The 13,197-nt window shown below is 44.8% G+C and overlaps 1 protein-coding gene across 1 annotated transcript in view; it reads left to right on the top strand.

Moving 5' to 3' along the window:
• The window catches only part of LOC131821988 (nuclear RNA export factor 2-like), a 31,878-nt gene extending 19,897 nt beyond the window's left edge, over positions 1 to 11,981 (top strand). The window contains exons 3-22 of the mRNA XM_059158373.1: positions 2,769 to 2,952; positions 3,186 to 3,339; positions 3,645 to 3,728; positions 3,843 to 3,947; positions 4,054 to 4,134; positions 4,255 to 4,324; positions 4,472 to 4,560; positions 4,679 to 4,786; positions 4,961 to 5,070; positions 6,890 to 6,926; positions 7,328 to 7,396; positions 7,483 to 7,538; positions 7,678 to 7,785; positions 7,903 to 7,961; positions 8,074 to 8,189; positions 8,282 to 8,324; positions 8,891 to 8,963; positions 9,498 to 9,680; positions 11,544 to 11,604; positions 11,743 to 11,981. Coding sequence (XP_059014356.1) covers positions 2,769 to 2,952; positions 3,186 to 3,339; positions 3,645 to 3,728; positions 3,843 to 3,947; positions 4,054 to 4,134; positions 4,255 to 4,324; positions 4,472 to 4,560; positions 4,679 to 4,786; positions 4,961 to 5,070; positions 6,890 to 6,926; positions 7,328 to 7,396; positions 7,483 to 7,538; positions 7,678 to 7,785; positions 7,903 to 7,961; positions 8,074 to 8,189; positions 8,282 to 8,324; positions 8,891 to 8,963; positions 9,498 to 9,680; positions 11,544 to 11,604; positions 11,743 to 11,787 — 1,835 coding nt within the window. The 3' untranslated portion in view covers positions 11,788 to 11,981. The remainder of the gene's footprint in view (positions 1 to 2,768; positions 2,953 to 3,185; positions 3,340 to 3,644; positions 3,729 to 3,842; positions 3,948 to 4,053; positions 4,135 to 4,254; positions 4,325 to 4,471; positions 4,561 to 4,678; positions 4,787 to 4,960; positions 5,071 to 6,889; positions 6,927 to 7,327; positions 7,397 to 7,482; positions 7,539 to 7,677; positions 7,786 to 7,902; positions 7,962 to 8,073; positions 8,190 to 8,281; positions 8,325 to 8,890; positions 8,964 to 9,497; positions 9,681 to 11,543; positions 11,605 to 11,742) is intronic.
• Positions 11,982 to 13,197: the final 1,216 nt, after the last annotated feature.

Here is a 13,197-nt window from a genome sequence, read left to right as displayed (position 1 = left end):
ACATCATGTCATAAAGGATACTCACAACCGTTTCTTTGTGTGAGGATCAATTAATACTGTAGTAGAGACTGAGGGGAAACCCAGGCAGCCTGGGTGAAGGGCACCAACTGATTTCTGATGCTCCTGTTGTTATCTTTGATTTTGGCACAACGACAGTGAGACAGGGATTGTGCTGAGATGCAAACCTTCAGTAAGTGGATATGCACGTGCACGAAAGTATGTGTGTGTGTGATCTCTCTGAATTTTTAATCACTTGCCCACTCTCCTATGAGATTCCCAAAACAAGGCTGTGATTGTGATTGCTTCTGTCAAATCACCTTCTTTAGGGAGGCCTCTGGTCCTGTTTAGACTTAGCTGGTCAGTCTGGGGATTGCTATAGCTGTTTGATAGCTCATTTTTAACACTTCCCCCTTGACAACATTATTTCTGAAGTAATGTCAGTTCTCAAAGATGATTCTGATGCTCTGTAGACTGTATGTTGACTATGGACCATTATTCTTCTTTCTAATATTTGATCGTTCCCTTTCATCGGTGGATTTTTATGAAAACATGTTGTTTTCCTGGGATTCTCTAAAGGTCACTAATAAGGTTTCTCTTTGTTGTTGTTATTGTTGTTTAGTATCATTATGAACTCATGGCTTTTTATCATGTCGATGGGCTTCAAACCATTGTTTTGAGCAGAAGAGTAAAATGATTTATGTTCTACTCTTGGGCTGAAAACAGACGGTAAAGGAGCAAGGATGAAAATAGAAGGACCAGTTGGAAGACATTATAATCCAGGAGATAGATTTTGGGGTCTTGACCAGGGTGGTAATAATAGTGGTGGTGAGAAATGGCTAGATTATGGATGTACTGGAAAGAGTAGGCAAGAGAATTTCCTGAACAGTTGGATGTGGAGTGAGAGAGAGAGAGAGCACTCCAGGCCACTTCCAAGTTTTGACACTGAGCCATTGGCATTTCAGCATCATATGCTCTGCCCATGTTTAATTCCACTTCTGGCGCCACACAGGGAACATCCCAAAGGTTGTGAGTAGCAGGGCTGTCATGACAGCAAGGCCACACACTGAAAGCAGTGACTCCCCAGAGGAATTAATCTGAAACATGGCTGTAATCAGTATATCATGGAGCAATCACCAGTGAACAGACTTTTACTCATAAGTGTGCCCTAAGACAGCATGGAGTAATTAAGGTACAAAATGTACAACACACAAACTGAGAGAGCCTTAAATATTAGAATCCAAAAGGAAGCTGTTTTCTACCAGTCTAGGTACCTTAATTCTCCCCTCACTGCCTACCCAAACCACTAGCATTATTATCTGCTGTTTCACTGTTTCAGTTGAATGTGGTAAAAATAAAATACCCTTAGTGAATCCACTGTGGGAGAGAGAAATGGCCTCTTATTTCTGTAGATACCAGAAAATTTTCCAAATCTTTCCATATGTAAATTATATATGTTGGCAGGGAGTATTTGCAGGGGGAATGGCGAATATCAATACAACTCCTAGGAGTGAATACAGGATGAAATAGCACCAAGACACTAAGTGTACTTGTGGTTACAATATCCAAGAAAGTAGAAGTCAGATTAAAGGAAATTGATAAGAGAAAGAAAGAGGCACTACATAATAATAAAGCGATCAGTACATTGGGGAGTCATAATGATCCTAAATGTGTATGGGCCAAACAACAGAGACTCAAAGTACATGAAACAAAAAAACTAAGAGAGCTGAAAGAAGAAATAACCACATCCATAATTATAGTTGGGGCCTTCAACAGCCCCCTCCCATTTAACAAGGGATAAAATTACTAGAGACAAAACCAGCAAGAATATAGGAGATCTGAATAACACAATAAGCAGGATCTATGCAACATAAATATAGTAATCCAACCGATGACAGCAAGGCACGTCCCCCCCAATGTCTATCTAATATTCATCAAGCTAGAGCATCTCCTGGACCATCAAACAAACCTCAACAAATTTTAAGAGAATTGAAATCACACAGGGCGTGTTCTCTAATCATAATGGACCCATGTTAGAAATCAATAATATAATGAAAAAAGAAGAATCAGTGCACACTTGGAAATGATAGTTGACATATCATCCCAGTTTGTAATTCAGATCCTTGTTATAGAGGAGCCGAGGTTAGGAAGGGTTGTCCCCTCACCTGAAAGGCATTTCAGGCTGGGAAAAAAGAAAACTCACTCTGGGTATCTCAAACTGAGTATTGTTGACAACAAGGCTGGAGGGAGTGGAACAGCTTAGGAGGCTGTTACATCAGTCCCACCTGACATTAAAGCTTGAACTACGCCAGCAAAGGAAGTACAGCTTTCTGAGTGTTAGTGGGATCAGTTTGGTGGCTGACTAAATTTGGGGAGCATGAGAAAGAATGCTTCCCTGGTATTGGTGTGGTACTTAGACAAGCCTGAAAGAAGGCACAATTCAGATGTCTTCCTAGTGTATGGCTGGTTTCCAGTCTAACCCATGGATGCATAGACCTCTGTTTTTTTATAAATCCTGCTTCATTCTTTAAAAGGTTCAATACATAACCTCCTCCTCCTCCTCTCCCAGGATCCTCCCCTGATAGTCCCATCTGTCAAATAAGGCTCTCCTATCTGGACAAGCAGAGGAGTTTCTTTTCTGGGGTTTGGGGGATTGGACCCTTAGGGAAGATTGACACTTTGCTTGTCCTACCATGGTGTTAGCCTAAGATGTATACATGGTAAGGGGACCACTGACATGTCTTCAATCTTGTATTTTTTCCCCTTTTGAGAATACAATGATGGTGATAGCTCACCTCAAGGAAGAAAGAAAATTTGGAGTTCATTCCACGGTGACTTTTTCAAGAGGAACCCTCATTATGAATGTGGTGGATATGAGCCTCATCTTTCATACCTCCAGGAGAATGATGGAAATGTGTTGATGAGAAATGTCCAAGAGGACCCCAAAATAAGACAGTAAGTGATCAGGCAGACTGGTTTGCATGTAGCAGCCCCTGGGACTAGGTGACTCTTTCACTCTCCCTGGTCTTCTTTTTCTTCTCTCACTGGAAAACTGAAGGATGCCAAAAGTGGAATAATGGTTAAGAGATCCTAATTGTATTCCTGGTGACAGAGAGGTGAGGGTGTATAGAAGAAGACTTTCTTAGCATTTATGGCCCTACCTTTGTCTTTCCACTTCTCCTCCACAGCACTCCCTATAGCACCCGGCACAACAAGAGGAGAGTGAAATGGCAAAATGAAGGCCATATCCATATTACTGTGTGGAGAGACAGAAAAACTCTGAAGAGAGAAATGGGGGTGAACGCACAAAATGGAAACCCAGGGAAATGGTTCAAGATCAATGTGAGTGTCTTGGCAAGGTCTGCATTAGATAGACTATCCTGGAACCTTATAAAAAAAAAAGGAAGACCACATTACACAACCTTACGTCAATTATTTGGAGGAGAGCTTTTCAATGGAGATTTTTCTTCATCAGAGGGTCTAGAAAATCCATATTTGGCACGAAAATAAGAAAGAATGCCAGTGGTCCCTTCTTTTGAAGTTCTATGTAGCTCAAAAGAAGGTCAGATAAGAACACTGTTGGGTCTGTTTCCAGCTTTAATTCTATGTTGTCTCTCCTCACTCCCATCTCTTCTTTTCACCTTTAGATTCCCTATGGGAAAAAGTATGACAAGACATGGCTAATGAATTCAATCCAGAGCCATTGCAGTGTCCCCTTCACTCCAGTCGATGTAAGAGAGGATGGTGAAGCCAGATGAGTGGGCATAGGGAAGTGTGAGTGGGGGAAGCCAACTGAGCCAGAAGACTCTATCCTCCAAAATTAATGTTGCCTCCCTCTCCTGCAGTTTCACTACGTGAAAAACCAGGCTCGGTTCTTTGTCCAGGATGTTGGCACTGCCTCTGCACTGAAGGATGTCAGCTGCAAGATTTATGATGAGGAGAACCGAAAGGTATGTGTTGAGGGCACTACCTCTCCCTAGTCCTGGGGCAGGAAGAAAGGGCAGGGCTGGTTGGAATTAAAGTTCTTGGTCTTTGCCCCACCTCTCCTTCCTGCAGATATCTATCTTTGTCAATCCCTCCTCTGTACCCTACTCTGTGAGGTATAAGTTGGAGCCAGAAGAAATGGAGCAGCTAAAGGTAATGCAGACTCAAGGCCCATTGCATGCCCACACCCACACCCACCTCTTCTTCCTTCAGCCCCTGATTTCCCTATCCCCACTGGAGCCTCCCAGTGGCTCTCTGTGTCTCTCTCTGCAGCTGACCATGAACAAACGCTATGACGTCTCCCAGCAAGCTCTTGACCTCCAGTGTCTCCGCTTTGACCCAGGTACACAACAGCAAAAATTCTAGGGCAGGTGACGGCACAGGGATCTTTCTGGGATGGAGACTGAGGGATGGTGATGTGAGAAGGGGTTGGTGCTGGCCCTAGACCCCACTCTCAGCCTTCTGATTGCCTCCTCTCGACTTCCTGAAGACTTGGTAGGCCATGATATAGATATAATCCTGAACCGAAGAAACTGCATGGCAGCCACCCTGCAGATCATTGAAGAGAATTACCCTGAGGTGAGACCTTGGGCCCAGTGCTGTTATTAATGGTAGGGGTGGGACACATGGGGTGGAGGACAGAGTTGTCTCTGAGTCCCTGGTAGTAGTTGTCACTCTAACTCTTCTTCATCAACAGCTATTGTCCTTGAACTTGAGCAACAACAAACTGTATGGGCTAGATGGTCTGTCTGACATTATAGAGATGGCCCCCACAGTCAAGAACCTGAACCTCTCCAAAAATGAGGTGGGAAGAGGGAGCCAAATCAAAGTTGGGGGTTGACAGTGGGTGGTAGTGCTCATCAGAGTAATGACAGGAGGCAACAGAAGGTACCTGGGTGGAAAGGTGGGAGATCGGGTGCAGGGCCCTTGTGTCTCTTTCCCTGGGAATCTTTTCCAGTTTCTTCCCCATATTTCTCAGCTGAACTTGCTGTGGGAGTTAAACAAGATTAAAGGACTGGAGCTTGAAGAGCTTTGGCTAGAAGGAAACCCCTTGTGTGACACCTTTCCAGACGAGTCCACCTACATAAGGTCAGTGTGAACACCTCTCACACTTCCTGGGAACCCTCAGTCCTGGGAACCTGAACTGTCCCTGAGAATGCATGTATGCAGGAAGCTACAACCCTAGTCCTCTAGAAGGACCATAGGTCCCATCTACTCCTCTCTCTGTGTCCTTCAGCTGTAAGGAGTTTCCTTCCTCTGACCTGCTCACCTGCTCTCCTGGTCTGGAGTCTGTTTCCACCTCACTGCAGTCAGAATTATTTTTCTTTTCTTTTTTTTTTTTTTAAAAAAAAAACATCTTTTTAAATTTTTCTTATTTAAATTCAATTTAGCTAACATTTAATGCATTATTATTTTCAGGGGAAGAATTTAGTGATTCATCAGTTACATATAACACCCAGTGCTCATTACATCAAGTGCCCTCCTTATGCTTTCAGTGTTCTTTAGAATGCCCTCCAAGAGTGTGCTCCTGGAAGCAAGTCTCCTCCTCCTCACCAGGACCAGGAGGGACCAGACTTGAGCCAGATGTTAGTGCTTTGAACTGAGAAGGGTCCTCCAGTTCAGGGCCTCAGTGCTGAGACAGGTTTTCCTACTCCCTACTGAGATTGAGTTTCTCTCCCTTGTTCTGAAAGGGGACCTCCTTCTCTTACTCCAAAAGGGTTGCCCACTCTAATTTCAGGCTACCATGGTGGCTTTCCTGCCCCATGCTGAGGCCAAGGTCCTGGAGTCCTACCATCACGATATCCGTTCCTCTGACCCAATGCCAGTAGTAAGGCCCTGCTTGGGAGAAACCAGGGTTCCTGAGTCAATGGGCCAGAGATGGGTGACTACCAGTGAGCAGAGGCCTTTCTGAGGCAGGAATGGAAGGCAGAGGGCAGAGGTGCTTGAGGAGACAGAAGGAAAGCCTCTCAGAGGCACTGCCCCCTCCTTTCCCTCCGCACATCACATCTCCGCAACTGATCCTTCAGAGAAGCCCTGGGTAGTCCCGCACAGATATGATTCCTCAGGCTAGGAATCAACTAAGACAGGTGCACGTGCACAGGGTCCATCAGGAGGGAAGGCACTGATCATGAGAGGGGACGACAGACCCTCAGCCCCACGCTGACCTGGGGGTTGACCCTATACTCCCTCTGGGGAAAATCTCCTGCCCCTGTGGTTGTCTCGTTCCCCAGCTCAGACTGGGCTCACATAGGTGACAAAGTTTCATCCAGCATGCAGTGGGCCCCCAACCCAACACCTGCATGTTTTCCATTCCTACCTTGGGTGCCAGGGCTTGCCAGGGAAGATGAAGGATAGGACTGCAACCAGGGAGCCATTTCCCCATTCTTCTCTCTTCTTCCTGATCCCTGCCACCATGGTAGAGCTTCTTTCCCCTCCCTTTGCTTTGCTTTCTCTTACTCCTTAGTCACTGATTCCATTATGTATCTCCTACCTCTGCCCTCCTACATTCATTCGCTCTTCTGTCTTCATCCCCTCCTCCCTCCCTGCCTCCTGGGCCTTGCCTCAAACCCCTCCCTGCCCCAACATCCTGGGACATCCCTGGGGGATATCAGGGTCTTTCAGGATGCTAGACCCCTAGTGATGTAGCAGAGCTCTGGGCTCCCATTCCTTTCGCTCTTCTCTCGGGAGTCTTCAGTGAGGATTTGGAGGAAGTAAGGGATACAGGGAGGGGAAGTCATCCCTGGAGCTCCAAATGTTGCTTCTGGTGGCACTGAAGAAGGGAGTCAGAGCAGTCTAGGTGGAAGCTACCCAGTGGAAAGGAGAGGGAGGGAAGGGAGGGAAAGGATAGGAGGGAGGCTTCGGAACCCTGACCTATCAGTCACTTCTTTCTATTTTGGATTTTGGACAGTGCCATCAAGGACTGTTTTCCTAAGTTGTTACGCCTGGTAAGTGACTACACTCATCATTGTCTCTTACTAACATTGATCACTACCACACCTGCTCTCAAGCTCTTTGGGTCTTCTCTAGATTACATGTTTGTGTCAGACCCTTTTCCATTTTAGGGTACCAGGACTCCTGAAAATGACATGAATATGCTCTCTGGAAAAATATGTGCATGCGCACGCGTGCGCACACACACACACACACCAGAAAAAAGTTGCATATAATAGTAAATACTTTCCAGATGTCATGTTGAAGACACACACTCTAATCTTGTCCATGTAATTTCCAGTACGCTTTCATACCTAACCTCTGACCCTCACCCTCTCTTGGGCTCATCTTTCCCCCTGATCATCCAGGGCCACCTCCCTGGTCTCCACTGCTGACTTCTTCTTCCCTTCTCCAGGATGGCCAGGAGTTATCACCACCAGTTATCACTGATACTGACACACCCTGCTTGTTAAAGCCCTGCAAGGTGAGGGAAAATTGATCAAACAACATTTGGGCTATTACAAGGGAGGTTTTATCAGCCACATAGTCTCAAATGTATTTTGATTCCAGGAAAGCTACAAAGGATCTGATGCCCTGAAGAGTCTAGTCCTGCAGTTCCTGCAGCAGTAAGTACTCCTGGGAATCTGGAGAAGGGGATGGCTAGGATGGGTGAGGCCACCCAAGCTCAGAACTGCTGACTGGGTCTGGAAATCTCATTTGGGATCCAGACCACAGAGATAGACTGTCCTCATTACTCTCCCACAGGTACTATTTCATCTATGATTTTGGAGACCGTCAGGGTCTCCTCGGTGCCTACCATGATGAGGCCTGCTTCTCCCTGGTCATTCCATTAAACCCCAAGGACCCAGGCCCGTAAGTAGCAAAGCCCAGTCTCTATTCCTGGGCTCTGTGGCTCCCCAGAAGACACAGGGCAGCTCCTGGAATCACCCACACTGGGCACACTACCACTTTCTGTTCTTTCTCTGTTAGAAGCAGTTTGTGGGAGTACTTCAAGGAAAGCAGGAATATGAAGAAGCCCAAGGACCCCTGTGCGTGTGTGATGAGGAAGATTGGGCAGGGAAACAGGGTGTGCAGGGATTAACTATTATGGCCCAGGGTTTGGTGACCCATGAACTTCGCTTGCTTCTCCTCTCCCCCTAGCCCTGTGTGTTCAGCCACTAAATCACACAAAATATGACATCGTGGGCTCCCTCTGTGTGCTGCCCAAAACACAGCACGATCTCAGCTCCTTCTTGGTGGACATGTGGTTCCAGACGGTGAGCACATTCTTCCTCCCAAGGGCAGCCCCAGAAAGCCATGGGTGGGTAGGAAGTTTAGGTGACTTAGCACCTGGACTCTTCCCTTTCAGGAAAGGATGCTCTGTTTCACTGTCCATGGGGTGTTCAAGGAAGGTGAGTGTGCATAGAGTCCCTCCCCAGATGCCCCACTGCTCCCTCCCCGCAGGCCGGAATCCCTCTCAGAACTGCCCCAGCTTCCCTGATCCCTTTCCTTCTCTTCCTATTCCCACTGTGTTCTGCCTCCACTCTGTCCCCAAACCATCCTGGTCTGAACTGGATCTATGCTGGTCTGCCCTACACAACTTGGGCATTAAGGACACAGTCTATGGAGTTTCATGGCTGTCATCCCAAATCCTTATTCCAAGAACTACTTGAGGTGTTTACTTAACCTCTAAGTTTCCTCATTTGCAAAATGGAGCTAATAATGCCCACCTCTCAGAGTGAAAAATGAATCAATTGAACTTGTGGAATGGTTGTCACAGCACCTGCCACCTAGTAGAGGCCCTGTCACTGGGCATAGACTGTCAGTACTGTTGGCATCCCCATACCAGACACCCCAACTCCCAGTTAACAATAGTTCCCTTCAGCATGAATATCAGGACAGACCCTGACTGGGGAACACCGTGTGGGCATGTGACGTATGTGTGACTCTAAGAGGGTATTGTTGTTTGTTGTTGAAGTGGAGGGAAAGTCTCAGGGTTCTGTTCGCGCCTTCACCAGGACTTTCATCACCATCCCTGCCAGCAATTCCAGGTGAGCACTACGTTGAAGGTGGGAATGTTCATCCCAGCCTGGGCTCAGGGTTGTGGGAGCGTGGTGGTGAAGACATCTTGGTTTTCTCACTATTGTGGAAAGCCAACAAGTAGATCCAAGAAGCAGTCTAGTGTGGTGGTTAAGAGTATGGGTTCTGGGGTTAGAGCACTGGGTTTCCTTCTTGACCCCAGCACTCACTGGCATCACATGACCTCTCTGTGACACATCGTCTTCATTGGAAAATGGGGATTAGCTGCCCCTTCCCTTAGGCTATTGTAAGGGATAAATGTGCGTGTAAAATCATCCCTGGGTTGCAGGTTAAGTACACATCTAGTGAGGTTGGTAGATAGTCCCTGAAAAGGTGGGTTCTGTGAAGGGGTGGAGGCACAAGCCACGGAATCTGGGGAGGATGGCAGGCATACAGTAGGGGTAAGGAAGGAATCTAGTTGCTGAGTGGCAGTGGAAACAGGATCATTGATCTGGATGTGGAGTTGTACATTCATCTACTTGTCTGAGGGCCCATTTTCTCTCCAGTCTATGCATCGTGAATGATGAGCTGTTTGTGAGAGATGCTACCCCCAGTGAGACTTGGAATGCGTTCTCCTACCGAGATCCTACACCAACTTCCAGCTCCATGCCCACCGTCTCCCAGGAGCAGCAGGAAATGGTTCATGCTTTCTCCACTCAGTCTGGAATGAAACTCGAGTGGTCTCAGAAGTGAGTGGTGGGTGTACATGGGAAAGGGCAAGTTGGGACAGCGACTTGGGTGGAGGAGTGTGAATCAAAGAAACTCACAGGAAATTTGGAAAAATAACATTTTGGATAGTTTGCTTCCAAAAAGAAAGAGAGTGAGTACATGGAGAAGGTGTCATACTATTATATATGTGAAGGATTAAAAAATATTATAATGCTCAATGACATTGTTTTATATATAGAAAATCTGAAAGAATCCACCAAAAAGCTAATAAAACTAATAAATTCAGCTGTAGGATAAAAGACCAATATACAAAACTCGTTTTTATTTCTATGTACTTGCAATGAGCAGTCCAAAAATGAAATTAAGAAAATAAACCCATTTACAATAGCATCAGAGTAGTAAAATATTTGGAAACAAATGTAACAAAAGAAGCACAAATCTTACACTCTGAAATCCATAAAACTTTGTTAAAAAATTTTAAAAATGGGAAAGATAATCCCTTTCCTTTGGTTGGAATATTTCTAAATAGCTTAATATTGTTAAGATGGCAGTAATACCTAGAGCAATCTACAGATTCAACACAATCCCCGTCAAAATCCTTCTTTGTAAAAATTGACAGGGTTATCCTAAATTTCACATATAAGTTGCACCAAAACAATCTTGAGAGATAAGAACAAAGTTAAAGGACTCACACTTCCTAATTTCAAAACTCGCTAAAAAGGTACAGTAATCAGAACTATGCAGTGCTGGCATATGGACAGTGCATGAATCAACGGAGTAGAATTGAGAGTGCACAAATAAACTCTCACATTTACGGTCAATTGATTGTCAGTGAGAGTGCTGAAAAAATGTGATGAGAAAAAAAATAGTCTTTTCAGCAAATGGTGCTGGGACAACTGGATATCCACATGCAAAACAAGGAATTTTGACCCTGGATTCACATCATGTACAAACAGACTGTAAGTGGATCAAAATTCTAAAGGTAAGAGCTAATACCATTAAAAAATTGGAAGAAAACATACATGTAAGCCTTCATTAATTAGGCAAGTGTTTCTTATATATGACACCAAAAGCACAAGCAACCAAGGAAAAAATAGATAAACAGGGCTTCATCAAAATTAAAAGGTGTTGTGCACCAGTGAGCACTATCAAAAGACTATAAATCCCACCAAAGGAATGGGAGAAAATATTTGCAAATCACATATCTGACAAGAATGTATGAAGAATGCTTGCAGGTCAACAATAAAAGGACAAACGACCCAATTTAAAAAGTGGTAGAATGGTCTGAATAGACAATTCTCCAAAGAAGATACACAAGGGGCCAAGGAGCCCATGAAAAACTTCTCAACAATTAGTCATTAAGGAAATGTGGATTAAAACCACAATGACTTACTACTTTACACAGCACTGGTATGGCTTTGATCAATAAATGTTTAATGAGGTTTTTTTTTAGATACAATTATTTGGAAATTAGATAATGGTGATGATTGTGTAATCTTGTAGCTATACTAAGGAAACACTGAATTGTACCCTTTAAAATGGTATGTGCATACAAAAATAATAAAATGGTATGTGCATTATATCTCAATAAAAATGACTGGAAACTTGTACTTTTAAATTTCCCATTTGTTTTCTTGAATATCTTTTTTTATCAATATATATTAAGTTCCCTTGTTCTTTTGGAAAGGTCTATTTTTCTGTTTTGAATTCTAGTGGGCATGAATGCCAGTGATAGACATTTTCACTAGGTCTTTCTTCATCATTGCACATAGTGATCATTCCGGTACATGCATCCCAGCAAAGAACTGGCACTGATTTAGCATCTCACGGTCAGCATGTCTGTACTGTGGTACTAATGGAGATCACCTGTTCTTCCACTCCAGGTGCCTTCAGGACAATGAGTGGAACTATGCCAGAGCTGGTCAGGTCTTCACTATGCTCAAGGTGAGGTCTGGGAATCATTAAGCGGGCTACCGATGGGCATTTCTAGGCCTTCAGTAAGGCCAAGAAAATGGAGGCTGGGTGGCCTGGGAATGAAACTCCGGATCTGGCTCTTCTGATGTCCCAACTCTTTCCCTCCAGAATGAGGGCAAGATCCCAGAGGAGGCTTTCAAGCAAACCACCTAAAAGAAGCCTTAGATGTCCACGTCATCACTGTTTCTCTTTTCTGCAGCCTAAGGCTATACCCATGACTGGGGATGGAGGCCTGGCTGACCACGAAATCAAAATTACCTTACAGGCCAGGTAACATAAGCACCTGAAGGATCAGTTGTTCCATGTACTTTCCTCACACATGATCGCTGTTTATTTTCATAATAAAGAGTTATGTTGCACATTGTGTGTTGTGTGTCCTAGATCACTCTTTTCCTGCCCCAACCATGAGCCAGTGAGTCCAGGACTGAAAGGCCCTGTCCTCTTCCTGACATTGTTCACCCTGGCACAGCAGGTACACAGGCTTGACTCCACAGGTAATATGTCGGTAAATTCTGGTGAGAAGGTACACACACAATTCCAGGGATTGGCCTTTGGAAACAGTGTGACTCAGATGCTCTACCTGGAGGCCTGCAGAAGCAGGCATGTGGCCTGGAACAATAGGGGCTTTGCAAGGGCTGCCTACCAGCTAGTGAGTTCAGTGGAAGGAAGATGAGGACTCACATGTATTTACTTCTTATTCCTAATCACTTGGGTGCATTCAAAGGCATACCATCAACAACTTTATGACTTGTACACTGGTGAATGGGAAATGAGCCTTTTCACACCTCTCACCACGCTTGCATTTGCCTTCTCATCTATCCACTGTACTGCCCCTTCCCCTTCTCTGAAGGTGCACTGTGGGAGAGTTCTTACTTTAGCTCCTGAGAGTGAGAGAAAGTCAGCCTGTTTGCCCAGTGCATTTGTTAGAGAGGCGACAAAGGTGCTCCATGTCCGTGTGCTTAAGGGGGATCAGACATTTAGTTGCACATCCAAACAACAGTAGCATGGAACCTCACATTATGGTTGGCTCTGTGGGTAATTTCTCAATGATCAGCAATTGGCAGTTCAGAATCACAGGTAGGAGTTGAAAAGGACACTTGTGCAATTTATTTTCCACACTTCTGTAACATTTGGACTTTAGACCACAAGCAGTCATAATTCTTGAAATTAAAGTAATAGCAGTACCAAGTTTCACATTACCATCCTATAAATGATGGCATAGGTGAGGTATCACCAGTGTACAAATTATGCCTCTATTGGCAGGTCTCACGTGTCATTTCCTACCACTAGCTCCTTTTCAACTCTTTATGTACATTTACAGAAGGAATATAGAGGTTTGTGAATTTCTTAGATATATTAACTAAGAGAATAATTGCATTACATAAGGAATAATTCCATGCTATTCCAAGCAGTACCTCAGGGGTCAAAGACAAATCTCTGCCCCCTTACGCAGAGAAGAGTCTGCATTGTGAGGAATAGAGGCAGTCTCACATGTTAGCAAGCAACTGCTGTGTCTGGCTCAAATTAAGCTCTCTGAGCTGAGTTCCCTCATGGGCTAGGACT

Source organism: Mustela lutreola, chromosome X (assembly GCF_030435805.1).
Source record: "Mustela lutreola isolate mMusLut2 chromosome X, mMusLut2.pri, whole genome shotgun sequence".
Classification (NCBI taxonomy): domain Eukaryota; kingdom Metazoa; phylum Chordata; class Mammalia; order Carnivora; family Mustelidae; genus Mustela; species Mustela lutreola.
Note: the sequence above shows the minus strand (reverse complement) of the source record. Positions and strands in the feature narration are given on the sequence as shown.